The 27,617-nt window shown below is 41.8% G+C and overlaps 1 protein-coding gene across 2 annotated transcripts in view; it reads left to right on the top strand.

Annotated features, from left to right (window-relative positions):
* KCNQ1 (potassium voltage-gated channel subfamily Q member 1) overlaps nucleotides 1-17,859 on the top strand; it is a 320,348-nt gene extending 302,489 nt beyond the window's left edge. For both annotated transcript variants that reach the window (XM_056492757.1, XM_056492756.1), the window contains one exon: nucleotides 15,800-17,859. In XM_056492757.1, coding sequence (XP_056348732.1) covers nucleotides 15,800-16,003 — 204 coding nt within the window. In that variant the 3' untranslated portion in view covers nucleotides 16,004-17,859. The remainder of the gene's footprint in view (nucleotides 1-15,799) is intronic.
* Nucleotides 17,860-27,617: the final 9,758 nt, after the last annotated feature.

Genomic DNA, 27,617 nt, shown 5'->3' with positions numbered 1-27,617 from the left:
ATGTTGCGTGCAAGTGGACAAACCTTTGGAGTGTGCTCTTCTGAGTGCTAGCTGTGATCCATCTTTTCAGGGCATTTATATTACCTTAATCCCATTGACATCAATAAGTTTACTCCTCATTTACCCTGGAATGAAAGAGGAGTGAACTGGGACTATTGTATATTTAGGCGACATTGTTGCAAAACATGTCCCGCTCCTGAGTCGGCCGAGGGAGAGAGAGAGGCTCATGCAGTACACAGAGCTCAAGGCATTATTGTTTTTCCAACGTTGCCTAATGAATCTGGCTGAAAAGGGTCACACAAACGGCAGGAAAAAATTTGCATCTACATGTGCATGAAAATTTATGCTGTGGGCTTGTAAAGATGAAGTGCAGATTAAAGACTCTGGAGATAATTTGATAGAAAATATATTGATTCATTGCCTTTGGCTTGAGTGTTAGAGTTCCTAGGCATCTTAGGAAGAATTTGTGTATTTGGTCATTTGCATCCTTAAAAACCTTTTTAGCATTCACATAGGAGGCAGTTGTGAAAATGCCAAATACTTCAAGGATCCCTTCTCTGCCCTGGCTCCATTATTTTTCTGCCCTGGCTCCTGTTCTTTGCTGTTGCTGAACAAATCCTGCCTCTGCTTCCCTTTTATTTACCCCATACGTGGCACTGGGGCACAGAGCAGCTGCAGAAAGCTGGATGGAGAGCTCTGCCCACGCTCTCAGTGCTCCTTGCCTCTGGCAGATGCTGTTACTTGTGTACTGAGGGCAGCATGACACCTTGGGTGTGTTTAATTGAAGGCAGAACCTACCTAAAATAACCTCCTGCTCTGGGATTTCCCAGTGACAAACCTGCTGACAGCTTTTACAGGCAGTGGTTAGGAGAAGAGTAATGTGAAATGCAGATATCTCTGCCCCCTACAGCCACTTAGATGCTGGTTTTCACTTAAAATGCCATTGATTCTGCAAGTTTTGCATATTGAGCTAAGAGAAGTACCAGGGCTGATTAGCATCAGTGTGAACAGGGACTCTCTGGGAAGAGCTGAACATGACTTCATGGGGAACTAAAACAGAGAAATAAATGAATGTTGCCCTTGGCATTTGAGTTCCAGCATAACTGTAGGTTCATAAATAGCACATGTGAATCTCAAAGTGAGTAAAATTAAAGTATTGACATCTCTCACATGCTTACAAGTTCTGCTGCATCAGGTATAGGTATACAATGAGAGATGGGGGAAAAAAATTATTAATTGAAAGTCAGAAGAATCACAGAACCACTAAAAACAGTGCTAAACTTAAGATTTCAAAGGCAGGTTCTGATTACTCTCTCAATTTCCTCTATTCATTTCAATACTCTGTGTCCAGCTATGGGGTATCCCAGTCTTTCACCTTTAGAGACTTCAGAGTGTGAATCTGTTTCCAGGGTTGCCTAGTTTCACAGCACTGGAATGGCTGCTCCAGAAATATAATGATGTCTGTCTCCTGGGGTGGCTGATTTAAAACCTTTGCCATGAGCACTGACCCCCGAGTGAGTGAAGGGCGTAATTAGTACAGGTGTTCACTGTACTAACAAAAGCATTTGTAGGCTCAGGGACAGTCTGCAAAGATTGAGTTAATGTCATTTTCCACACAGGGCAAGCTGCTTTGTCCAGCGGGGACATACAAGCCCTAAATTAACTGTAGAATTATAAACAGACCATAATTACAATACATAAGGAGAGAAACCTCTTTTTGACCTCTTGCATTGTGCTTTCACTTGTATTGTGCAAAGTTACAGACTATGTGTTTTCACTTCTATCCAAATACATGGATCTTCCTCAGTGAAAAGCTCCCCAGGAGTCGAGGGCACTCAGAGAGTAAGGGAAGTGTGGAGCATTTTGCAGCAATGCATTGCAAACAAGCTTGACAGCGTTTCCTCTGTGTGAAATATTCCTGCAGAAAGGGTTGCCTGGAAAATGGCACTCACTTCTATGTGTCAGTTGCATTGGAGAAAAGCTGTGATTTAAGAAAGCTTACACTTTAGCCAGAGGCTTACTTTGCTATTGTACTGGATGCTGTGTTGTGCAGCAGCAGGGGGAAAAAACACAAAGAATCAAGATAAAGTTATATTTGTGATGATGTGTCTGTGTGTCTGCACATCATCTGCAGGCTGTGGATTTATTAGTTTTTAAGTCAGTAGAACTGTTGTATAAATAATGCATATCAGAGCTGGTCCCACATGGTCTACTCACTTGCACATGTACACTGTGAGTACTCCCTGAGCCAGAGAGGAGTAAGTGCAACCAGACCTCCTCTGTCCTCTCTGAAAATCAGCTTTTAAAAGGCAGTGTCAGACACCTGTCCCTCCTAGAAAGATGCACTGGTGTGGTTATTGTAGGGTTTCAGGCAGTGTGGGTCCTGCTCCTGGCTCAGACATTGTTTTCTGCAGAACCTGAGGCAAGTCATTTCACTTTCTGTTGTTTCCATTTCCTCAGCCATAAGTACTGGGTATGATAAACATTTTCAGGCTTGGAGGTCAAAAATGAAAACAGAAGCACTTGGTCATGTTTATAATTTTGTTATTCCAACTGCTGTTCTGGATTTATCTTAAAACTTAGATAAAACTTGAGAAGTTCATTTCTTGGTGGGCCTGGTATTTTTCAAGTCCAGGCTGGGTGGGGCTCTGATCAACCTGGTCTGGTGGAAGGTGTCCCTGCCTGTGGCAGGGGTGTTGGAAGTGCAAGATGATATTAGGGTCCCTTCCAACCCAGGACATTCTATGATTCCATGAAAATATAAATCAACAGTTCAGATACTATGAGCAGAAGCAGGAGCTGTGATGTTTGAGACTGAAGTAAAAGCCCTTTCACATTTCAGAGTAGATGTGTCAGAGCTAAAGCTGGTAGTCAAATAACATAAAGCCTTCCATGAAAATGGAAGAAAAAAATCTTTATTAATTCTGAATTATGTTAGCATGTTAATCTGTAAAGTCTTTATTAAGTACTAAGTGACAACTTTTTTTCAAAGGTTGCAGGAGAAAATAGGGAATGGCTGCAGCTAAACCAGTTTGTGTGGTGGTACCCAGATCTTCCAAGGAAGGCATGGTCTGGTCCCTGTGAACACCAGTGATCCATGTCCAGGAGGAGCAGGCTGCAGCTTGCTTCAGGCACAGGGTGCTGATTCTCTGGTGCTCCCTTCCTGGAGTGCCACTGTCAGTGAAGCCTCCCTGGCAGTGCCCAAGACAAACTGTGTCCCTTTCTGTGACAATTGGAGTGGTGTCTCATGGCTTGCAGCTACTGGAGATCCTGCAGAGCTCTTGGCTACCTCAGACAGGATTCAGTACTTTCTTTCTTTCTGCCACCGTGATGCTTTCCCCTGCTTTCATTGTATCACTGCTTTTTTGTTCCTATCTGCAAGTGCTGAGGAGTGTTACCCTGTGCTGTGGAACAGATCCTGCCTCCCATCACTGAGGAGCTACATTTGGTTATTGATTTAACAGGGGTTAGTGCAGCCCTCGATGTCAGGGGCTGGATGGGAGAGCCAGCCACGTGCTCCTGCTCTGCCTTTGTGCAATCGATAACAGTCCTGGCTGGAGGTGGAAATGGAGAAGGGAAACGTCACAAAGCTTTATGTTCAAGACTGTCACCACCTCTGCCTGAAGAGCCTTCCAGCATTTCATCATGTCTAGACTATATGTGCCGTGTGATCTGGTGTAGTAGATCATAAGATCTCTATCATAAGATAATATTACAAAGCCCAAAGCCCTTTTTAGTTTTGAACAGTAAATGGTCATCGTTATCTTCAGAATGAACAGCCCAGGCTACTGCCTAAGAACCAGAAGAATAAAAGGTGGATGCACATCTAGCAACTGAAGCTGGGCAGATCATTTAGTCTTCAAGCCTGTCATGATGATTAATCAGCTAGGAAAGACTGTGAGCCTTTTGCTTCCACCACAGAGCAGTTGCTTGTGCTGCCAAGAGATCCACTTTTGAGTCATGGTTTACCAGTCCAAACAAATGCCCAGCCTGGCTGTATTCCTAGAAGTTACTGACAAAGAAATGCACTAAGGATTTTTTGTTATCTTTGTCATCCATTAAATTTTTCAAGCATGTTATTTTATCAGGAACATTTGCTTACTTTTGAAGGCATTATAGCTTAAAATGTTATGGAAAAGAGCCTTGATATTTTAACTGTCTCAAAACCAGATGGAAACCTGCAATGGGAGTAATTGAGAAAGTTAACCCATGCAGAACTTGTTACCAGTAGCAGCCAAATTATCTGTCCCCTAGTTTTCAAAATGTATGAAGCCTCCAAAGTGTTGGGAAATTGGCTTAACAACATAAGGTTAAGCAGTGCTTAAGCAGTAGGGAAAGAAAAGGGAAGAGATATGAGTCTTTAAAATATAGTTTTTGAGACCTTGGTTTGTACAGAAGACCTGTTTGCAGGGTTTCCTCTGCAAGAAAGTTCAGCAGAAGCTAACTCTGGAAGTTGAAGCTGGTATTCTTGCATAGCTGGTTGGCCTCAGAATTTGAAATTTCAAGCAAAAATGTCTAAAACTACAAAATGCGTAACAAAATAATCACTTCATTCCCCCCGAATTCAACTGGCAGAGCTGTTGAACTCCTGCAGGCATGGTAATGACTTTGTATGACCCATGAAATTTGACTGAAAACCCTTCTTCATTAGCAGTTGGTTGCCTTTGTTGTAGTTTTGCTCCTGGTATCCATAAGATCTCCTAGTTTGCCTTTATGAATAACACCATGACAGCCAACAAGCAGTTTCTTTTCCTTGTAAACATGGGTTTCCACTGGTAAATATATTACATTCTAGTTCACTCCTTGGTTATTTGCTGGCTTGTGATTGATTGTATCTGCCTCCACTTTTTGAAGTGCTCAGTAAACAAATGAAATGTGCTTTTGGGATGCCCATTGATTTTAGAGGGTGCAGAGCACTTGCATCTTCTTTGGATTTCAGTGGAGTCTTGCTGGATGATGAAATTTCTACAAAATGAAAGTGGTTTTATTTTTAGAGGATTCTGAAGGAGATATTTCCAGGAATATGATTTCAGCAGAACTGAATGAGGTTTAAAAAGGCTGGGGGAGTAGAGTGGGCTCACAGACTTTTATCACCACTGAATTTCACCTCTGATCTTTGTGCAGCCCCTGGGAATGAAAAGTGCCTTTGGAATTGTGTGTGGTTTTCTTTCGTTCCACTGAGCTTTCCCACTGAAATTTTCTGTCTTGCATCTGTGTCTTTGTAAAGCTTAATGCAATGGCAAAACAAGAGGCCACCTCCTTTCTGAGGAGCAGGCTCAAGCAAACAGGAGCACAGCCCTGGTTTTGTGCATTCAAAATGGGTGCAAACTTGCCACCTTATTTATCACCAGGATTTCTAACCTTCAGATGCCATGGCCCATGAATGACTTCTCCATGATAATATTTATCAAAGTATTTCTGGTCTAATTATTCATGCTGAGCTTGTTCTCTAAAAATTTCTCTTGAAAGAATCTTTTTAAAGATTTTTCTTTTGAAAACAAATTCATGACCACATCAAACAGAGATTCATGTTGCCGTTAGTTTAATTACCAGCAGCCCTCAGGGAAAACTCACTCAAATCTCACTGTAGTTGTAATTGCTTCTCTCCCTTTCTCTCCCCCACTCTTTCTACCTTTCAGTGTTTGATTGCTGCAGAAGTCATCATATGGTTATTCATTTTTTAAGCTCATTTTAGGTACTAAGGGGTTTATGCCCTTTTCTGCCTATATAGTAACTATCAAATTATAAATAATTAGTAGATAATGGGTGCTGAATAACGAGCTGGCAAAAAACAAACAAACAAAAAAAAAAAAAAACCCCACACATTTTTGAGATAACAATTGAAGTTATCTTTGCTTTTAACTTTTTAAGCAAAAAGGCAGATAGTGGTGTCCTCCCCAGTGCCATGCCATGAGATCAGATCCATAACCTGTGGATCTATTCCAGCCATAAAAGCCACTGCCCCTAGTCTGGCTTTATTCCCTTTGAAAAGCAGCATGGATGCCTCATTTGGATGAAGTGCAAAACATAACATAAGCAGTGCTGACCTAACACGACATGATACATGGCAGATTTGCTTTAAAAAGAGCAGCAGTCTCAAATCTGTTTTAAATTAGAAAAAGTGTTTGAGGAAAAGAAAGGAAAAAAGGGAACCATTTCATAGCAGGCATCTGAAAAATAACAGTTTGGAGGAAGGAGGAAAAATTGTCAGGCAAAACTTTACAGCTAAAGCTGAAAAATGTATTTCTAATGCTGGGGATTATGAGTGTATATCTTATTCTTTGTTTTTTTAAAAATAAAATCTTGGCAACTTAAGTGCATACTATGATGGCCCAGCATGAGAACAGCTACTCAATGGTGAAATTTTCAGCAGTACTCTGGCAAGAGGTTATTAGTCATAGTCCCAGTATCATACAAGAGCCAGAGCCAAGGATTCAAGAAGCAAAACATTCCCCTTTGGAGAGAGGTCAAGATTAGTCACTTTTGTTTTCTTTAATGGGGGGAGGGGGACAGTGGGGGTTGGGTTGATTTGGGGTTTATTTTGTTGTGCAGAAGACTTTCGGACATATTTTTATGCCAGTTGGGTCTCGTACTCTTCACTTTTTAACCCTAAAGTGCTGTAAATATGCCACTGTTCCACACCAGGAACAGGAATCTGCAGCTAGGGGAAAGCTGTTCCCTGTCAGCCAAACTTCTGACAAGGAAAATATGGAGTGATATTCAGAGGCTGTACTGCCGTGGTTAAGCCAGCAGAAAGGGTCCTCCAGAGGCAAGAACCACGGGGAGTTTTCTCCACATCTGTGGAGCTGAAGCATCTGAAGTGCAAGTGCCTGTTAGCTGAATAGAGAGCTTTTCTTTCCTCTGCAGATTGGTATCAGGGTGCTCAACCAGAAGGACCCCATGAAGAAACATTTTGGTGAACAGTAATGTGGTAGAGAATGAGAAAGCAACCTGTTTTCCAACCTCCTGTCTCCATAATAAATAAAAAAAACAAAACAAAAAAAAAAACAAAAAAAAACAAAAAAAAAAAAAAAACAGAAGGGTGCTGCAAAGTTTTCCTAGAGACTGGAAGATGTGCCCAGGACAGAGTATTTACAATGTTTTGTTAGGGCCACTCATCCAAGCTGATGTTAAGAATGTTTATTGTATCAGAAGGTGACTTGCCTCAGTTTCCTCCACGTTGTGCTGGCAATAACAGGACTTTTCTTGGCAGGACTTAAGCCGTGCTTAGGTGCACCCAGGTTTGCATGGTGCTGTAGATGAGCTAAACACAGAATCATAGAATATCCTGAGTGGGAAGGGATGCACAAGGGTCATCAGAGTCCAATTCCTGGCCCTGTAGATGACCATCATTCATTCTAGAACTCTAATCAAACTATTGCACAGTGATAAGCCATTAAAACCATTTTTTTCCTAGTTTCTTTGATCAATATTTCCACTATATTTCTTGTTATCTCAAGCCTGTTTCCCATCCTCCACAAAGCTGGATTTCAATTTAAGCATAATTTGGGAAGCTGTTTATGATTATGGTGCTGGATGGATATCCAGTGATTTTTGCAGATATATTAACTTCTAATACTTCTGGTATCATTGATTCACTTGTAAAGAAAGAATCCCTCCTTTCTTGCCAGCTCACATATTATTTTTAAACAGAGAGGGAGGAAAGTTCTGTCTGGTCAAAGAGATACTGTTTCCTGAAGGTGGGGCTGTAGTTAATGAAGATAAGATAATTCTTGAAAATATCAGAGTATTCAGGATAGGGGGATTTTATCATCTTTGGTAGTTTCTGATAAAAGTTATATTTAGAGACAAGACCCTCACCTTCACTTTCCTGGCTTCATGCCAAGGAGGGAAAAATATTCCATGCTTTCTTCTTTATCTACTGATACTCTGTTAATTTAGAGGAAAGGGTTAAAAAAATAAATATCTGACCTTTGTAATATTTTAGAGAAAAAAATCTGCTGTATCCTGAGGCAGCTCTGGGCCAAAGACTGTAGATTTTGGATGCTGTTCTGACTTGAAAATTTCCATGTGTTTTAAGTCTCGTCTGATTTATCTAAAACAAGAGTCAACCACAAATTTTAATTGCTTGGCTATAGCCTAATGGATGCCAGATAGATCTGTGAACGCTGCACACATCTGGGCACGGACTGAGGGCTGGGGAGTGGTCAGCCAGCAGACCAGCCTCATGGCCCAAGACCTCACCCAGGACTAGAGAAAGGCTCTCAGGAAAAGCTGACTTCCAACAGTTTGGGTGCTAGAAAGAAGCCAAATATTTTTGCAAGTTGTTAATAACGGCAAGAAAAGCGCTGAACTGAGATGACAGTTCTCTGCTCTCTCCTCTTCAGTGGCAGCTGTTTCCAGCCCTGCTTCTGACCATCTCCTGCAGCCACATCCATCATGGTCCTCATTTCTGTCTTGACTTACTCCCTAACAGTCCGTGACCAAATATGTTTCACTGCCCTGTAATTTAATTCTCTCAATTGCCAACATCCTACCAACCTCTTGGTTAGGAGTGGTTTCTATTCATCTTACCTTGCTTCTGTTTGCCAAGCAGAAAGTTATAGACAAATAATCTTATGAAGGTGACCTGTAAAAAACCAAACCAACTTGTTTGTAACTTTTGATTTCTATTTATTCCTCAATTTTTTAAGATCTTTAAGGAATTGCTCTCTTACATAAGGACAATATCTGTTGTTGCTGCTTGTTTCTTTATAGGAAAAAGCAGTGGTATCAGAGAAGAAAGTTTTGATAACATGCTGCTAATATTCTGTATTTGGTCTGCTGTATTGTATATTATATTATTTATTCCATCACAAAAATGTTGAAGTGGCTTTTTTTGTATCAGTTTTTTAGTTTTTGACCCATCAGAGCATGTCCTTTACTACCATTGGTTTCAAATAATTCAAGGGAGACACCTAATCTGAAAAATGACATTATAGATAACCTACACTCTTCTAAGAATCATGAAATAAATGGAGCTGAGTGAATAGTTAACCAAAGATATCATATTTCCAGAAACTTTAAGGAAGCTTTTAGAAAAACATGCTTTTCTTTGAGAAAAAGAACATTTGGAAAAGAAAAATAATTCTCTGCAATTTAGTTATTTGCTAATCAAAATTGCTTTCCCAATCCTAATGGAAAAAACAGATACATAAATCAACCATGTAATTTCTCCCATTTCCTATAGCTTAAGCATTTGCTACTCTAGATGTTGTGCTGCACAACCAGAAAAAAAACTCTTCAACAAAAATTACTTTAAGATGCCACTAGAGTTGTTGCAGTCAGTAGCCAAATGGCTACATGCTGGTGTTGCCAGTTTGTTTCAATTCTCAAAACAATTTTTAAAAAACGTTTGACAAAACTGAGTTTCTTTACAGTGCATTAGGAATTTACTGTAGAAGTCAAGCCCTTTGTGATAGTTCACTGATATCAAGATAACTTCTGGAGAATCAGAGCCAGCAGCTGGTTGTTGCTGACCTCTGATCCTGACTCAACAGCTCAGAATTTTCTCCCCAGGGCCATCACCCTCTGTTGAATGCACAAGCAGTGCACCCTGATCAATGGTGAATTCTCAGCAGCTGTTCAAGGGCTCTTACTACAAAAAATAAGTGGTTTTTTACACTTTTGAGAAGTGTAAGATAAATATTTTCCTATAAAAATACACAGCAAGACGAGAGCAGCAACAGTCTCAGTTTATTGAAAAAACAGAGCAATTTTTGCTATCTCAAAGAAGAGATTGACACTTATAGCAAGAGAGCTGATTTTAGAACTCAGGGTGTAACAAGTGCCTTTCTTTCCAAAGATGCTTTTTGTCTGAAAAGTATCCTTTTTATTTGCCAGTTAAGGCAGTGGTTAGAGTGTTCATATAACGTTTTCATTGACTAGAAAGAGACTTGTCCATGTAACCCTCAAAACCTGTCAATTTTGCTCCTCACAAGCTCTGCCCTCCTGTTTTCCAATGATCAGTCTTACAGTGGATTATTTTTTCACTGGCTCCACTTCTTCTATCCTTCCCCTGGACACCACACACATACTTTCTTCTTTGGCCAGCTCTCAAGAGAAAGTACAGGCAGTCTGGAGAGCAAATCCTTTTCCATGCAGATTACATTCTCCTTTAAACACCTGGAATATAACCTCCAGCAAAACTGCTGCCTCATCTCGGGCAACAAAATAAACACATCAAAGCCAGAAGTTCTGATAGGGGGTTTTGCAAGAATCTGGGATCTTGGATATTGCAAATGGATGGGAGGCACATTCCAGGATTTTTGAAGAATCATGCACCTGAAGAAAGAAACATTCCTTAATAATCCTGAAACCATTGGTCTCTCCTGCCACTATTGTAGAGAAATCTTTAAAATAACTTCTCTGGGAAGATTCCCATACCTATCCCTGAGCTCCTCTAGAAAGCCACTCCTAATATTGCACCTGTTCCTGTCCTCAGAGCCCTCCAGGATAAAGCATTAACTTTTAGAAATGCTGAAATACCAACATGTGAGGGGACTTAGCAAGAAGAGGAGCCAGGGCAGCTTCTCTCTGAAACTTCCTCAAATATTCTGAAGAACTTAAATAGGAAGATTTATAACCACATGTTTTCTTCCAGAACAGACTCCATGTTGTTAGGTACCACTGGATACTGATGCATTCCTTTATAACATTGCCATTAACAGGTATCATAAGTTCTGCAATATTTTTTGCCTTTCATCTTCTCTCCAGCTGAGTCAGTGGTGATTATTTTATTAGCAGAAAGGACCTTTCTGTGTGTTTTTATAAAGCTAGCTTATTACTGAGTGTGATACTGAACAGCAAACATATTAGATATTAGATACAACATGGAGAGATGCTTAAAGAAAGCATCATTTTTATTCCCCTAGAAGTTTTCTACCCTGCAGAGCAGTAGGGTCCTCCTGAGTAACAGGCCACCAGAACTGATAAATACATGAAGGTCTGCCCAGTCCTCTTTGGTTATTTTGAAAAAGAGCCTTAAATAATTATTTCACTTTGAGCCAAAAAGCTGCACCCACAGGAATAAATGCTGCTTAAGTCAGGGCAGCAGACTTGCTGTAAAAGCAGCTGAAATCTTCCTTTATCACATTTTCATTCATCCAAGCTTTGCTTGCATCTTGGTTTCCCTGTTCTCCTTTAGCAGCTTCACGCTTGGCTTTTTTACTGAGAACAAGGACATCTCCCCTGAATCCACTGAGTGAGCAATGAGCTGATAAAAATTCTCATCATTATGGACAAAAAAATCTGTTTAATCAGTCAACCATGTTAAGAACATAGGTAGTTATAAAACCACTCTGTTCAAAGGGACTATGATTTTTACCCTTAATACTTACTTTTAAAATCTCTGAGGATGAGAATGATGGGCAGATGACACAGCTTTAATCAACATCATTCATCAATCTTGATCTCTCCAGATCATGGAGCAATACTTGGAATAAGTTATTAATAATTTGTGGTCTTTGTGGCCTAAATTATGCCAAACTCAAAATTTTGACTTCAGCTTCCCATGGCTGAAAATACTGTTCCACTCAGCTCTGTAATTGTGTCTGTCATTGCCTTTTCCTGGTAAATCCCTATAATTAGTTTTGGGAGTAGGTCTCCAAAGTGCTACTCTTTAGTTCTCCATTACAGGGGAGCTTAAAAGAGACCATTCTGTCCCTGGAGCTGTCCCTGGAGCCCACCAGGCTTCTGTGTTTTGGTTTGTTTGGTTTGTTTTGTTTTTAAAAGCAAGGAAATAAATTCATTGTTACATGTTATGTTCCAGATCACACCATGAACTTTTTATGAAAGCTTAAAATTACGAAGTGTTGCAAGTTAATACAGCGTGAAGATTTGCAGAATTTTAATAGATAAAAATAATAGACAAGTTTAATTGAAAATTATTTTGTTCTTTCAGCAAGAACAGTCTCTGTCTTGTTCAGTAGCACCTCCTGGAATGCCTTTGATCCCTTTACAAATAGTGTTACCTTTATAAATGCATGACACTGAGGCTATGAGAATTGGGATTTCTCAGCCTGGAAAAGAAAGGCTTTGGAGTGACCTACTTGTGGCCTTCCAGTACCTGAAGGGAGCCTAGAGGAAAGATGGAGAGAGACTCTTATAACAGCATGTTGTAACTTTTCCTCATGATGTGCCATTTAAGATTTGTGTGCTAACCTTTCAGCCTTCATTAATAACTATTTGGTTTTGGGTTCATCTTTTTTGCAGTGCACTGCATGGATAGGATTTTATTCATTTCTAAGAGACAGATTCAAAACTTGTTTAAATCTTCTTCTCTCCATCTGTGCTCAATCTAAGATCCTTGGATTTTTATTTTTTTTAAATTTAACTCAGAGGATGTAAAAATGTTATATTCATGAAATATTTCTCTAACACTTAAGGATAACTATGGTGTGTAATTTCTGAAATTTCAAACACTGCCTCCTTTTCCCAACAACTGTGAAATACAAAGGAAATCATTTGCATATAAAGAATCTGATCATCCAAACATCTCGCTTCTAATGAAACATAAATCAGCTACAAAGAGCTTACTTAGTTTTTCCTAAAGGAAACAAATCAGTCTGAGTTATTTTTCTATGTAATTAACAATGTTTGCTGTTTTAAGTGGAGAGATCAGAGTTGTTCAAAGTGGTTAAGATTAGAGCAACATCAGCAGTTTTTCTGTTTGCTTTACTTTTATTCGTTCTGGCATCAGAGCTAATTTCTAATCAAGTAAATGTGTTTGAAAGTATGATTCAGGGGAGATGATACATTTCTCCACTCCAACTGCCTAAAGCTGGCTTAATAAAAAGGATATTGCACACAATGACATTTTTCTAGTAGGTATAATTATCTCTGCAGCAAGCAAGTGAATGATGTATTTCAGGATGTGTTTGGATGATGACAGGCAGATTGGGCACGATAATAAGCCAGGCTGTTCACCAGCAAGCCTCTTTTTCTGGTACATCAGAGCCCTGTGATGCCAATAGAAGTTGCCTTCTGGTGGCTTTTCTTCTCCATTTAAAACATCTCATACTTTAAGCAGATGCTCCTTGGGCAGAATCAAGAATTGGGGCCCATTGTCCCACTGCCTGCATTTGCCAATGTCTTCTCTTCTGATAGCCCCAAGAAGATCCATGTCCAGAAATCCAGACTGCTCCTTCTCTTGTAATATCCAAAGAACATTTGGGATTGATGACTCAGTCCAAGATTGATACAGAGCCCACTGAACCACTGGGAGTCTGTGCTTGCCAAAATCTACCACTGAGTCCAGTGTGTCTTGGAGCAAGCCTTACACAGGCACAGAACCCCTGGGAAAATGAAAGCAAAACTGATTACACAACAACTAAACACAACCAGCTTTCTGGACCCCCCTCCACAAAAGCTTGGTGGCTTTAGAGCCCAAAAATGCACATGGTTGAGAAAGATCTTTGCTTTTAATCTCATAAGGCTCAATTAGCTCCTGCCTCTGCTTCTGTGGGCCTCCTGCACTCCACAGCTGCAGCAGCCTGACCTTGCTGCCTAGAAAAAATTAGACAATTATCTCTGGGAGTTGATTTCCCAGCAAGAATATTCACTTCTCACTTCTCCCCAGTACTTCATCACCAAGATGCACAGCTGTTGAAGGACTATCCAGATCTCAGTCCAACCTACTGTCATGTTCAATAGTTCCTCACTGCAAGAGTTTCATGAATGCACGTTTTACAGATATATCTCCAGTCTGTGTTTCCTTTGGTAATCCCTGCCTGGAGTCACAAATTAAGAAATATATACATATAAAAATACCCCAGTTCATTTAGAATAGTTAGCAAAAAGATATTTCTTGTGGAAGGAAAAGTTGTTTTTTGGGTTCTGAAGATAATTCTTTGTCTGGAGGCTTTCACTGCAGTCCTTCCAGCACAGTTGTCTCAGGAAACAAACAATACCTGGGCAGGGGGGGATGCAGGAATAAGGTATTTTTGTAGGTTTCACTACCACTGATTTGTACTGTGACACTTGGAGCATCACAAGTTTTCCATCTGTAATGGGCACCATTTGGGCAAAATGTGTCTCTTTTTAAGGGAGGGAATAAGTAGTGATGAAATGAGAACCTGATGATCTGCTCAGTTTTCAATCTGTATTTCCTTCTAGAAATCTTGAACTTATCTGTTCTTCAGCTTCCTCATTTCAGAGAATCTCATCTTTCAACAGCCATTTCCATCCAGAATTACTAGTTTTTCATGTACCATCTAGGGTGCTTTGCCTAATGTTTTCAAAACCAGCTGCAAAGTATAAATCTCTGGCACCTCATATTTTTAAATCACTGTATCTGCTTCCCTACCAGTTGTACAAAGTGTTTGAAAAAACCCAGCATTTTCTCTATGGTAGAAAAACATTTTAGTCTCTGCTGAAATCCTCCAGGTTTGTTGATGTTCTGCTCAGCCTTACTGTCTTTACTATCCTGTGTGATACTTGGATGACAGCCAGGCACATATGAATTGCTCCCACTCATGCTCTCTCTGGCAGTTTTATGTGCCTTTCACTACTTTCTAGCAGATATTTTAGGCAACAATTTATTCCTATCACTTTTCTTTTTCTGCTTGCTTTCTTTTGCCTTTCTAAAAAGTATTACATCTTTTTGCCTAGAATTTACTCAGTGTTTTAGGATCCCTGTGGATCAATGGGTCAGAGACTGCAAAGACAAAATCAAGGCTTTCTTATTATGCTTGAAGAAGGGAGTAGGAGGCCATAAGGCAGAGTGTTACTGCCTAATTTCAATGCTTATACCATGCCAAGGGTCAGAGAGTGGGCAGGGCTTTGAAGCTGGAAGTGCCCATCTTTCCCTTGGGATATCTTGCTCAGTAGTTTGGATTCAGAGCAGACAGGAGGCTCCCAGTGCCAGGTAAAAGGGGTCACATCAGTTACTTCTTGACTGGGAAATGCAAGAAACCAGGTGCTGGATCTGTGGTGCTCAATTTTCATCTGAGTATCACAAATATATGCCAGGAAATATCCATAAATATAATATATCCTCTCTCTCTCATGTATCAGCTTTTTCATTACATTTTCTCCTAAAGGTGGGGGGAGAGAAATTAAATAATTTAAGGAGGTCTTGTCTAAAGATGAAAATGAGCATTATGAAAATGGGCTGAACCCCTGGAGTCCCCCAGTAAAGAAATTAATTTTCAGCCATATGGAAATTCTGAGTTTCTGTTTGCTGGGGATCATGTCATTCATATGGCAATCCTAGGGAGTGCTGTGTCACTGGGTTTTGAGAGCATAGAACTGACTCATGTCCCACTCCCAGCTGCTATTCACTGATGGCAGCAAAAGTACCTATGGGCATTTTGTGGCATTTTGTGTTAATTGGGCCCAAATGTAGAAATGAGCATCACTCAGTCCCAGCTTAAGAGTTGATTAGATCACTGCAAGTCAAGCAGTTATTTACTAGAGCATATTGGTATTATTAGGGCATAGAAGCATGCTAGAAGTTTATAATTTTTTAAAAAATACGGACACAATAATAATCAAAAAAAAAAAAACAAAGCCCACAAAAATTTAGTTCTCTATTCCAGCAGATCTCTTTAAAATCCCATTTGTCATGTGTTCACCCATATATAAAATGTGTGTCAAAGCACACAGCAGAGGTGAGTATTAACAAGCTTGTCCCCATCCAACCCTGACCTATTGCATTACATTTCTAATGATCTGTTAGATGAACTGTGAATCTGTGGTATCTTCACAGAGGTTGTTGTGACCCCAGTTAATACTGGACATATGTCACCTGGTTTGCTGCTGGTTTGCTGAATTTCCAACTCTCCCCTTTGCCTCGCAGGTCACACAAATGGACCAGAAGCTGAACCTCATCACAGACATGCTGCATCACCTGGTTTCCCGTCAGCAGGGGGATCAGGGCAGCAACAGAACCTCTCAGAGAGGCAACAACAACGTCAGCTCAGAGTTTTTCCACCCCAACAACACCCTGCCCACCTACGAGCAGCTGACAGTGCCAGGAGGAAATGAAGATGACATTTCCTGACGTGGTGAAGCCTGGGTTGGGTTGTTCCTACTTTTCTCCTCTGGACGGGACTGAGTGTTGAGAACCTGGGAGAAATGAAGTTCATCAGCCAACCAAAAAATTGTGCAACTGCTGTATCTACACCACTAGTCTCAAACATGCTCTTCTAAAGTCACCCACAGTAGCCAAAAGGATTGCCAGGCTGTCTTCCACCAGGCAAAACCTCTGGAAGCTCCACGATGATTTTGTTCCTGAACAAATGATCACAACTCGTTATTTCTCAGATAGACCAAAATGATGTAAAGACAGGCAAAGTGGCAAGGATTTAGAGCTCCTGTAATAATAATAATGAAAATAATAGTAATAATAATATTCTAATAATACTTGAACTTAGATGGAAAAAAAATGCATTCTGTTTATGAATCTGCAGATAGCAATTTATTTCTACTACTAAGGTTTTTAAAACAAACTAGGATAACTTATGTTGTTTTTATTGTATAAACATACACTAACATTCTAGACAATAACAAACCACATACTGAATGATTTTCTTTTTCTGTTTTATTTTAGTGTTACTACATAAACAGTTATCAGATAATGACCAGATTTTTAAAATCTGTTTTTCTTCAGGGAGGAACTAATCCTTAATCTGGAACAATACTATTTATAGTGGAAAGTGCTATAGATTTTCTAAGATACCAGTTTTTCATGGGGAGACAGTAAAGTATTATATAGCAAAAAATCATTCTGCTTTCTAGAAAATTGTTGCCAAAGAATTTATATATAAATAGAAAACACAGTGTTCTGAATGTACTTGTCCTGAGCATTTTAAAAGGAAGGCTTTCTACTTCATAAATCTATTGGTTTTTAGCTTACAGATGCCAAGAACAGAAGAGGCTGAAGTGGCTGGACTTCAGTGGTCAAGTATTTGAGCTGGCCACTCACAGAACATCAATAATCCTTGCAGGAATCAAGGCTTCAGTTCAGGAAAGCATCTCTAATCCACACAGCACATATGATAATTTCAATGTTTTCATGAATAATGTCTTGAGAAACTCAACTCCCTACAAGAGTCAGTTGGTATTGACAAGTTCCAGCTCTTTATTTAGAGAATTGAGGGCCTCAGCTACAACCCATGGGGCTGAACCACACTGCCCCACGTGATGACTGCAGTGAAACCAGCAGTGTTGGCTCAGTGTGAGTTCTCACACACACACTGTGAGCAGGGCTTTGATTAGTAAGGCTGAAATTACTAAGCTCTTGCAGAAGCTCAGCACCTGAATCCTAGCAGTCTTTAAGGCTGACAGCCTCAGGAAAAGCTCTTCAGTCTAACCTGGTGGTAGTGGGGAAACAAGAGATGTGGACAGATGTATCAGCATCCTGCACATCCAGGGCACCCTCACTGCAGAGCCTGTACCCCACACTGATCTCCCTCTCTCCTGGGGGATGCCCTAAAGCCTCATACCTTGGCACAGCAGTTAATATTACCAGTCTTTTCACCAATATTACCAGTCTGAAATACTGATGCATAATGAATGAGATCACTGGGAACCTTCTCATAGGGAACTCTCACATTCTGAGCTTGCTTTCCAACATTTCATCTCTTTCATTTGGACTGCAGAGAAAGTCCTGTATTAAATATCCTGTATTTGACTTTCCAGATTCTGTTACAGTTATCCATCCTCTCTGTTGTACAGTAGATAAATGTTAAGGGTGTAGAAATTTACAGGCATAAAGAAGAATTGTATCAGGGCATTATGTTTGCATAGAAATCAAAATGATTCTCATGATTTTGAACATTTTTTAAATGACATTCACTGTGTAATTTCAGATTATCAATCAGCCTGTTAATTTCCTAATAAAATACAGGACAAGGGTGCCATGTCTTTTGGTTATTCTGAAATCCAGACACTTGATACACACAAGAAAGCAGATGGCTTTTCTTTTCCTTTCTCTCTTAGCCCACTGTGCAGTTTAAATATGCCTTATTTGCAATGCATGACTGTAACTCTTCTGCTGGTTCTTCAGAAATAAGAGAAAATGCAGACTTTATCAGCTGGGATGACTGGAGAGAAAGATGTGTCACATAGCCCTGGCTGAAAGCAGACAGGTCTGTGCATTTCCAGGGGCATTGTTTTAAACAGAAAATGTGTCCATTCCTACCTGTTTGCTCCCAAGACCATACCTCCATCCTCTGTTTGACACCTAATCTTGGTGAGAGCAGTCTGGCACAGCAAACTCTTAATGCAAAACATAATTTCCCTTTCTTGTCAGTTGGTCTATAACCATCTGAAAGCCTCCATTGGGGCCAGATTCGTTGGAATCACTGGACTCTAGGTTGCAATCACAGGTTTTTGAGGCTGATGGCCACTTGTGAGGTCAGTGATTCCTCACCTGAGACCAGCTGATCCTTTCAGAAAGTACAAAGCTCTGAGATCTACTACTTCAAACCTTATAATCCACCTCACCCTAAGGAAAAGAAAATGATCCTTTTGTCCCTGTTGAAGATGTTATAAAATGAGCCATCCAAATTTGCCATGCAGCTGTCTGGAGCCAGCCAAGGGCTCAGCACAGACAGATCTGACCTCTCTGCTTGCAGGACTGACTGAAATCATCTGCTGGGGCTTCATATCTCAGTGACTTCTCCTGGAAGCAGGTGCCTCAGCATCTTTCTTGCTCAGAGCACTGCAGAACAGCAGCAGTGGGAAGATGAGCTGAGCAGTCCAACACTGGAGCAGCCTGAAGTCACCAGCATGCAGTGAGTATGTGTTTCTGCTAAAACCTTTCCTACTGCTCAGCCAGACTGTCCAGAGTGGGGTTTTTTTAAGTGGGTAGAAAATGTTTGTATCTTTATAACTTTCTGCCCCATTTTTGTCAGCTGTGTTAAAATAAGTGTATCTGAAGCTGCAAATGAAGCCTCTTTCTTAGAGCAGCTCAATAGCAGTTTGCATTTCAAGACTGGTGTAAGTTAGTCCTAGACCCTCATCCCTGCTAAAAAAATAAAGGTCAGCTAAAAAATAGTCATTTAAAAGAATGTTAGCTGGCTTAGCTTCCCCAGCCTACCAGGGGATGCCAGATGGATGCCAGCTCTGGAAGTCAAGGAATAGGGGAGGAGGCAAAGCATGGGGCTGCCCAGCTGGTGGTGGTGATGAAAGCTTACCCTGCCCCAGCCTGCAGCAGAAACACACAGTGTGCAAGTTTGCAAAAGGGAAGATCCACAGGAGGTGGTTTGTGCAGGAGAGGAGTTTCAGTCCATGAGCAAAAGTCTGGGCTCCTGGTCAGGGAAGTGTATTGGGATTCAAAGGACAGAAGCACTGCCTGGCATCAGCTTTAATGGGCAGTGTGACCTCAGGGGGACTCGTTTCACCTGCTTGGCCACATCTGCTGCCCCTCTCCTGCACTCAGCCCACTTGTTTGTTTAGACCACAAATTCCTCAGGAAGGGAGGGCCCCTTTCTGTGTGTTTGCTCAGTGCCTACACAAAGGGACCGTCCCTCTGGGGACTGGAGGTACCACTCTCAGATAAATAATTACCCACCCTGGAGTCCTGCTACTGGCAAACCCTTAATTATTCCCAGCCCAAGGAGTTGCAGTTGGAAGTGCCTGCTGCCAAACCAGCACTTAGAGGAGGCTGGGCTTTAGGGCCCCTTCCACACTGTATCTTGTTCTGATCTCCTGCTCAGGAGCCTGGCCATCACTCATTTTCACTCTTCTGCTTTAAAGCAGGTTCATTTCAAATAACACAATGGGCCACTGCTATGCTCAGATACTAGCTAAGAAATCTTTGGATGTCAGTGGATTAAACAGACATTTTACTACAGCAAATTAAGGTTTGTTGTTGCTAGCAGATACCTCTGAGCTGATTTAGCACCCAACAGTTCTGAGGAAGCTGGAAGTATTCCAGGCTGGTGAACTTCAAAGGTCTGGGCAAGAAACAAACTGCTTTTTTGAAAAATGAAAAAGTAAAACACAGGAACATCTTCTTTTCTGGGAGTTTAAAGGAGAAAAGGTTGAAATAGCTTTAACTAATCCTCATGTACCCTGCTGAGATGGGTTTTACTGCTGGGGTGATGATTTGGGAAGAGGAGAGGCATTGGGAAGAAAAGTAAAAAGATTGAAGGTATGATGCAGCTCCCTGAAAATGTACTTGTGCCCTTGATTTATGTTGGCTTGGAATTGGGTATAGCCTGCAGTGGGACTGCTCAGTCCATGCAGGTCACTGTAAGCCTTTGGAAGTTGAAAATGTGCAGTAAAGTTACCTTTCCATGGCCTTTCAGAGAAGCTGGGCTCAGCTCTGTAGGCAGCATTTTCTTCGTGGTCACTGAGCCAAAGAACCATGTGAATTCACAAGTTCTGCTTCCCATTTCTGTTTTCAAATTATTGGTTTCTAATATTCCTGCATGCCACTTGTGTTTTACAATTAGAGGTATTTCCTTCCACTTCAGCAATATGAATCCTACTGCACACACACGCAACACAGAGCAGCCTTTAAAATGCCCTCCAATTTCATTTAAAATAGCTTCTTTAATATCTATTTTCTATCTTGGTTCTCCTGAGCAGCAGCAGCAGCAGCAGCTGTGATGAAGGCAGCAGGTTGTTATGTGCAATGTGGAGGTGACACTTAGCTCATCCCCAGATGTAGCTATGGAATTGCTAGATGTTGAGTTTAGGTTGAAACTAGCAAGGATTTCTGTGATCAGTTTATTTTTTGGTCCTGTCTGTGGTCTGACTTTGATGTCTAAGAAGTGTGAATTTCAGCTGAAGCTTTTCTTTTGTGGCTGCAGGTTTGTTTTTTGTGTCGTTCCCCTGATGCCAAACAAGACATGCATCCATGTTCAGCCTTTCCTCTGTGAGGATGTTGACAACACCAGGACCCTCTGTCTCACTACACCAGAGCCTATTTTCACAAAACTTATGAGAACTTAATTATTTTCTAGACCTCTATCCTTCTGTCAAGTTGAATTGAACAAGGCCAACAGGTTCAAAAGTTATTAGGGGGAGGCAAAACAAACACAGCATGAGTGCATTAACCTTGTTTTCACAGGAACTGGGCTGAAAGTCCTCTCTTTCCCTACCCAAACACAGAGGTCTGGAAGAAATGTAAGCCCTCACTTTGGAGTAGAAGTCCACTTGTAATTCCTGGGGTGAGGAGGAGACATGTTCTTGGGAGTTGTTGGCTCCTGCAAGGCTTGATGCACCTTGCCTTTGGATCAGCTATTGGAAGATGCTGGAAAACAGCTTTTTCCTCACATTGCTTCCAATGACAGGGACTTAAAACATCAAAATGCTTAGTGCTGCAGCAAAGAGCACACAGATGCTGGATGGGCACATTATGAGCCCTGCCCATGTGTGCTACTAGAACACAGCACCATGTCCAAAGAGAGATTGTCTGCAAGCAGGGCAGCACTGCTGGGGAAGGGCTGGCCCCAAAAAGTGGCATTGTCCAAGCTCACACTGCTCCTGTGTGAGCTGGCAACTGCTGCCTCTGGGAGACTTCCCAGAGGATCTGACACAAGGCATTGTGCTCTCTGCCTGTGGATTTGCACCTAAGCAGAGCTGATCTGTAAAGCCAGCCTTGAAACCATCCAGGAGCTCTGCCTGCGTCAGAGCCAGCGTTGCTCTGGCAGGCTGCCCAGGGATTTAGGCTCAGCTAATCCAGGCTTGGCTCTCCAAGGCAGACACCCATGGAACAAAGGGAATAAAGCTTCCATGACCCCATCGAGCTGCTGGTCAATCTCTCAGCCAGGTGCAGAAAGTGGGCTAGGGAGCCCTGTGTGAACTGTCTTGGATCAGAGAGGGCCAAATTCCCAGCAGGGGTGTGCAGACAAATCTACAGAGATTTTCCTGCCATCATTTCCCCAGTCTGGGAGCCTCACACAGCGAGCCTCCAATGCCTCTGCATTTCACACAATCTTTAAAGCCAGCAGTGCTGAAATTCATCACTGCTGCTTTCTGTGCAGGCAATCTTACAGGGAAATAAAAAACAAGAATGCAAGGAGGAAAATAAATTCAATTTTCAGTTCTGCCGTATGTTACATCCTTAGGATTATATTGATCATTAATTTTTAAGCATCAATATGTTAGAGTTGATACCAGCAGTACCAGTGCTGTAAGAATGATAATCATGTGTGAAGGATTAGGGTTACAATCAGTTTGTGAGATGCTATCATTGTTATTTAAGCATCACCTAATAATTTTTTAGTCCTAATGGTCACCTAATTGGACTTTTAACTGTCTATACATGGAACCTAAACATGATTCATATTTTCCTCCTTATAAATTTGCTTTGATTAGGTCCCTTTTCCTAATTCCTTCTGCTCATTGAAACACTGTATGCAGGTTTGATTGGCAGAGGGATTCATGCCCTTCAGATCACTTTTGGGAACGCTCAGGTAGGAGTTACCCCCATGAGGGCTGGTCACAGCTGCAGCAGGGAGTCCTCTGCAAGCCACAACGTCTTTTTAATCATAATTTGTCTTGTGAAGCTTGAATGACAGAAGATGTGCTTCCCCTGCTGAATCTCTCCTCTGCCTGTGCTGCAGGAGCTGCAGCCACCACCATGTGTTCTCACTTGCAGCCATCATGGAGCAGATTTGAAATAGTGCCTCTGCTTAAACAGTTGCAAATGTTTCCCTGTTGTTTCGGTTGGCAATCAAGCCAGTACTTTATTTTCCATTTATTTTCTCTCCTTTGCTGAGAAGTGGGAGAGTGATCTGCAGCTGCAAGACAGAAACCAGAAGCTGGGGAGCAGAAAGGTGCACCAAAGGACAGGTCTTGTCATTGAGCAAAATGTCACATTTCAGTCTCTGTTTCTTGCAGCCTGAGCATCACTTTATGCCCTGGCTTGATCTTCCTGCACCCAAATGCATTAAGTGCTTTAATACAACTTTGAAGTACCCTGAAGCGTCCTGAACCTTAATTTCCACACTTGATTCACTGTGTTCCAAAGCCAGCAGGAGGCAGGAAGGTTTTGGCTGGCTCTGGTGCACTGGGGCTGGAGCCCCGGGATGTTTGCTGGTGCCTGCCCCTCTCAGGCACGCCAGTCACTGCTCCTTGGCACGGCACAGCCCGTGATTAGCATTTCCTTCCTTTCCAGTCCTTCATGCCGCCGCTTCAGCTCTGACTTTTTGTTTTCCTCCTTCCCCCCTTCCCAGCCAAAGGGGAGAACAATTCCTGGAAAAGAAAAACGCTCTTTCCCCCGCATTGCCGAAACCTTTGCAAGGAGCTCTGGGGAGGAGAGAGTAGACTTTGGAGAACATATGGCTAAAAGCATTTGGGGGTTTTCAGATGGTAAATGACCGATGAGGTCTCAAAGGGGTTTTATTTATAAATGATAGACTCCTGAGAGAGAAATAATTGCTGCTCTCCCAGGCGTAAAAAAGCAATTCACCTGACATAAAACCCAGGGATAAAATTAGCTAAATGAAAGCAAGATATGGCAACTGTATTAAGCCGCTTTTTTTTTCCTCTCTCTCTCTCCCTTCCCTGCTGAATGGTGAATCATTTTAATTTTGTTTTCCCCTCCTTTCTTGGAAAGAGGAAAAAAAAAAAAAAAAAAAAAAAAAAGGCTTGGCCAAAGCAGTGCCTTGGGTCTGAAAGAACAGATGGTGCCCTGGGCGGCCTCGGGAGCGCTCGGCGGCGTGCATTCCTCCACTGCAGCCGCAGATAACTGAGTTATACAGCACACGACCATCTGGTGTATGACACATCTTGTGTCCCCCGGACAATGCCCCGGCAAACCTCTTCAGGGGAGAGGTTAGTTTCTAGGGTAACAGCAGCATGTGCAGCTCCAGGCCTTATTGAGATTCAGGGCTCCTCACTTGTCCCTATTCTTCTCCTCCCTATTGTTGTCACTTGAGCTTTTGCTGCTTGGTTACACCGAGACTGACAATATCCATCAGTATTTTGTCCCCGGCCCAGAAACCATTGTCTCCAAATTTTGTTTCATTATTTATGTTTTCAATATCCAATGGTTGACTGAAGCATCTGCTGTAGAGTGATAAGGCAAGTGCCTATTGAGGAGAGCTGTGCTGCTGCCTGACAACCATGGTTTGAATTATTTAGGTTGTGGTTGGACAAGCATTTGCAAAAGGCAGGGTATCCGTGAAACACTGAGGTGACTTTATTTATTTCTCTGTTTCAGGTTTTTTTAGGTGCTCGCATCTTTTAATCCAGACCCCAAAAAAGCTTAAAGCCTCCCTAGATAAGTCATTGACTGGAGGTCTCTGGATGTTTTCTTGTGGGAATCTATTTGGGTTTGGAAAAAAAAAAGTAATGGGGGGTTCATTTTCCTTTTAATTTTCTGTGGGGTTTGTTTTGAAGTGACTTTGGAGTTTGAGCATTCATTTTCTCCACTTATTTAAAGAGCCAAGGTCTGGCTTATAACCATGACCAAGCACTACGCACAGTACTCTAAAATTCCATTTCAGCAAGCTAAACTTAATCAGCAAAAAGAAGTAGTAGGTGTTTTCTCCACCAATAAAAGACATGTGCCCCACTGAATCATTTACTCCATTCCAGAACTATTATACCAGCAGTGTTACCTTCCTCACATATCTGTAATTGTCACAGCCAGGCAAAATCCCCCCAAATTCTTCTTATATCTGCATGAAGTAGACTGGTCATTCAATGGAGTGGAAAACACCTGTCCAAAAATATAAAACATCAAGCATAAGGTCTAAGCATTAAAAACACACAACTAAGAAAGTACAACAAAATTTGCTTAACTGCAGGCCTCAGTGAAGGTATGAGTAATTTTAAAATACTGCATTGCATGTCAGGTTCAGGTCAAGTATTAGAGAGCCAGCAATAATAGTTAAGAGAGATTCTGTATGCATGTATGAAATAATAATAACTATATATATTGATATTGTGATATATTTACCATGATATCAAGTCTGATACATTATTTTCACAAATTTCTAAACTGAGATTTTACTTTCAAAGTAACATTTGTAAAATACGGATATATGAGCTTAAGGCAATTTTTAAATCATTTGCCTAAAATGTTTCAGAGCTACTATGAGGAAAAGAGGAAAAAAGAATTGGGGTTTTTCCCTCATGAAACAACATCTTTTTTGTAGGCTGGTGGCAGGAAACAACAGTGAGATGCAACCCTGAGCCTGGTTTTAAACATTCTAATGAAATCCGGTTTTGAGCTGCAGCACGTTCTGCCCCTGACCTGCTCGTAGGTGTGCCATGGAAAGTGCATTTGCTTCATCACATGCTTGAGTTGGCACCTGATCATGAACCCAGACACACTAAGGGTGCAAGTGCAGGAGGAGGAGGAGCTGATCGTGGGCAAGCCTGGCTCAGCCCTGTTTTTCTTGGCAGCTCTCAGCAGCGAGGAGGAAGGGACGCAGTTCCTACTTTCCTGTCTGACTGTTGAAAGTTGTCAGCAAGTTGCTCCATCAGAGCCTCTGCATTACCTCTGTTGGTGCAAAACCCTCCACTTATCCAGCCAGGGCCAGCTGGGAAGGTGCAGGAGAAGCACCTGGGCTTCAGGTGTTTGTGAGTGCTCAGGGAAGGTCCAAACACTGCAAAGGGGGCTCAGTTGTGCAGCCTTTTCTCCCACTTCTCACTTTTCCTACCTCCACTCTCCCAGCTTCAGGGAGTGAAGCAGCCCTGAGGTGCCTCAGCATCTCTGCAGCTTCAGAACATGGGAAAGCTGGAAGTGATCCCTCTGCCAAAGGTGCTCTCCAGGCAGTACCAGGGGAGGTGTTCCTTTAAGAATTATGGAAACCACCCAGTGTTGAGCCTTCAGCTGGAGCACTGTGCAGCAGTCTGGTTACTTGAGCTGGGTGAGTTTTACCTGAATGTGGCATGGAGCAGAAGAAGGGTGGTCAGAGGAATTCAGGACCTGTGTTAGGAGTTTCTCTGTCTAACCCAATGAAACTAAAGGCTAAGGTTGGTTTCCATAAACATACAGGAAGGAGAATTGCTGTTTCACCCACAGGGCAATGTTAGCATGAGAATAAATATGTAAGCTGTCCACAAATAGGTTTTTAAGGTTTCTAAACATCAGAGAAGGGCTTTCTGCAACAGCACTCTGGTGAAAATATGGGGAACCAAACCTGGGAGCTTCAAGGTGCCACTTGATCAGCTTGTGAGAGGTGATAGGTTGTGATTGCCTGCAAAGGCAGGGAACTGGTCCTTGTGACCCAGGACATCTCTCCCTCTCCAATATTTCATCAGTTTTAAAGCCAGAAGAGCCCATTAGATCATCTGGCCTGAATTTCTGCATGATACAGGCCATAGATCTCACCCAGTTACCCTTTGCTGAGCCCAGCAATTTGTCTGACTTAGGCACTATCTTACCATCACCAGAGAAAGAAACATTATATATCTCTCTATATTTAAATAGATATAATTTTGATCACTATTTAAAGAAAAGTGAAGACACACAGAGGCACAAGTGATACATGCAGTATGGAAGATGAGAGCACTCATTTCACCTCTAGAAGAAGTTCTTGCCTGCAGACTTCAGCCTAGAAGGGTTTGTCCAAAGGAGGTGGTTTTATTTCCCTTGAGGAAAAGAGGAGCTGCCATTTTCTTGCCTCTGATCAATGCAGAGGGAGAAAGGTGAGCCAGGCAGATACTGCACATTGTAATATCCCTGCCTTTCCTGTCTTGTAACTTCAGGGGACCTAATGAGGGCACATAGGGGTGAAAATGAACCCCAAGGGGTCTCCATCTGTGAAAGCAAAGGCTGCTTAAAGGAGAAATGTCATCTTTCCCATTTTACATAGAGGAAGGACATCCATAGAGTATAAAGCTTTGCTCAGTTACATGTAGAAGTGAGCATTTTTCTAGGATTGTACAAAATTTGTGTGTAGTGTTTGAAGGCCACACTTGACCATGCTGCTCTGCCTTTGTCCAAACCTCTGAGAGCCAGATGAAGCCAACCAGTTTTTCATATAATCTGCTTCATTGACAGCATAGTAAATGGCCTCTTAGCAAAGAGGTTTCTCTTTGGAAAGGATCACTGAAGAGTCAGAAAAGCAAATTAAATTAAGGAGCATAAAGCAGAGTGCCATGGGCAGAGGGCAGAAGAATATACTGCTGCTTGTGTGAGATCTCTAAGAAGTCAAAGGCACTCAGTTTTTCCAGGAATATCTGAATACTTCCATACCTTAGAAAAAAATCATGGCACAGGCTGTTTAGAGGAAAAAAGCAAAACAAAACAAGTGGGGCCGTGAGGCATGATGCAATTTGCATCTAAATACCTTTTGGAGATAAGAACGTGCTCAGAGGAAAACACAGCATTGCCAGTTCACGAGACTTACTTTCTGCTATCTTTGTGGGAACCAAATGAATTGCAAAACATCTGCAAGGTCCAAAGTGTCAATTATGCCTTTATGTACGTGGAGGAAATGTCACATGATGGAGGCAGTCATTGGACATGGTCAATTGTAGGGTTTTATCCTTTGCTTAGCCTTAAAGCCTGGCTCAACAGTCAGGTTAGACAATGGCACTGTCAGAGCGGGAGATGGATCAGTTTGGCCACTCAGAGGAGGTGCTTATCAGCACAGAAAGTGTCCCCAGCCTCGGACAGAGCTGACATTTCACTTGCAAAGCCTGGCTCAGGGCTGCTTCGAGCAAGTAGCCTTCCAGATCTGCACGTCTAGGAACAGCCA

This window comes from Oenanthe melanoleuca, chromosome 5 (genome assembly GCF_029582105.1).
Source record: "Oenanthe melanoleuca isolate GR-GAL-2019-014 chromosome 5, OMel1.0, whole genome shotgun sequence".
NCBI classification, from domain to species: domain Eukaryota; kingdom Metazoa; phylum Chordata; class Aves; order Passeriformes; family Muscicapidae; genus Oenanthe; species Oenanthe melanoleuca.
Note: the sequence above shows the minus strand (reverse complement) of the source record. Positions and strands in the feature narration are given on the sequence as shown.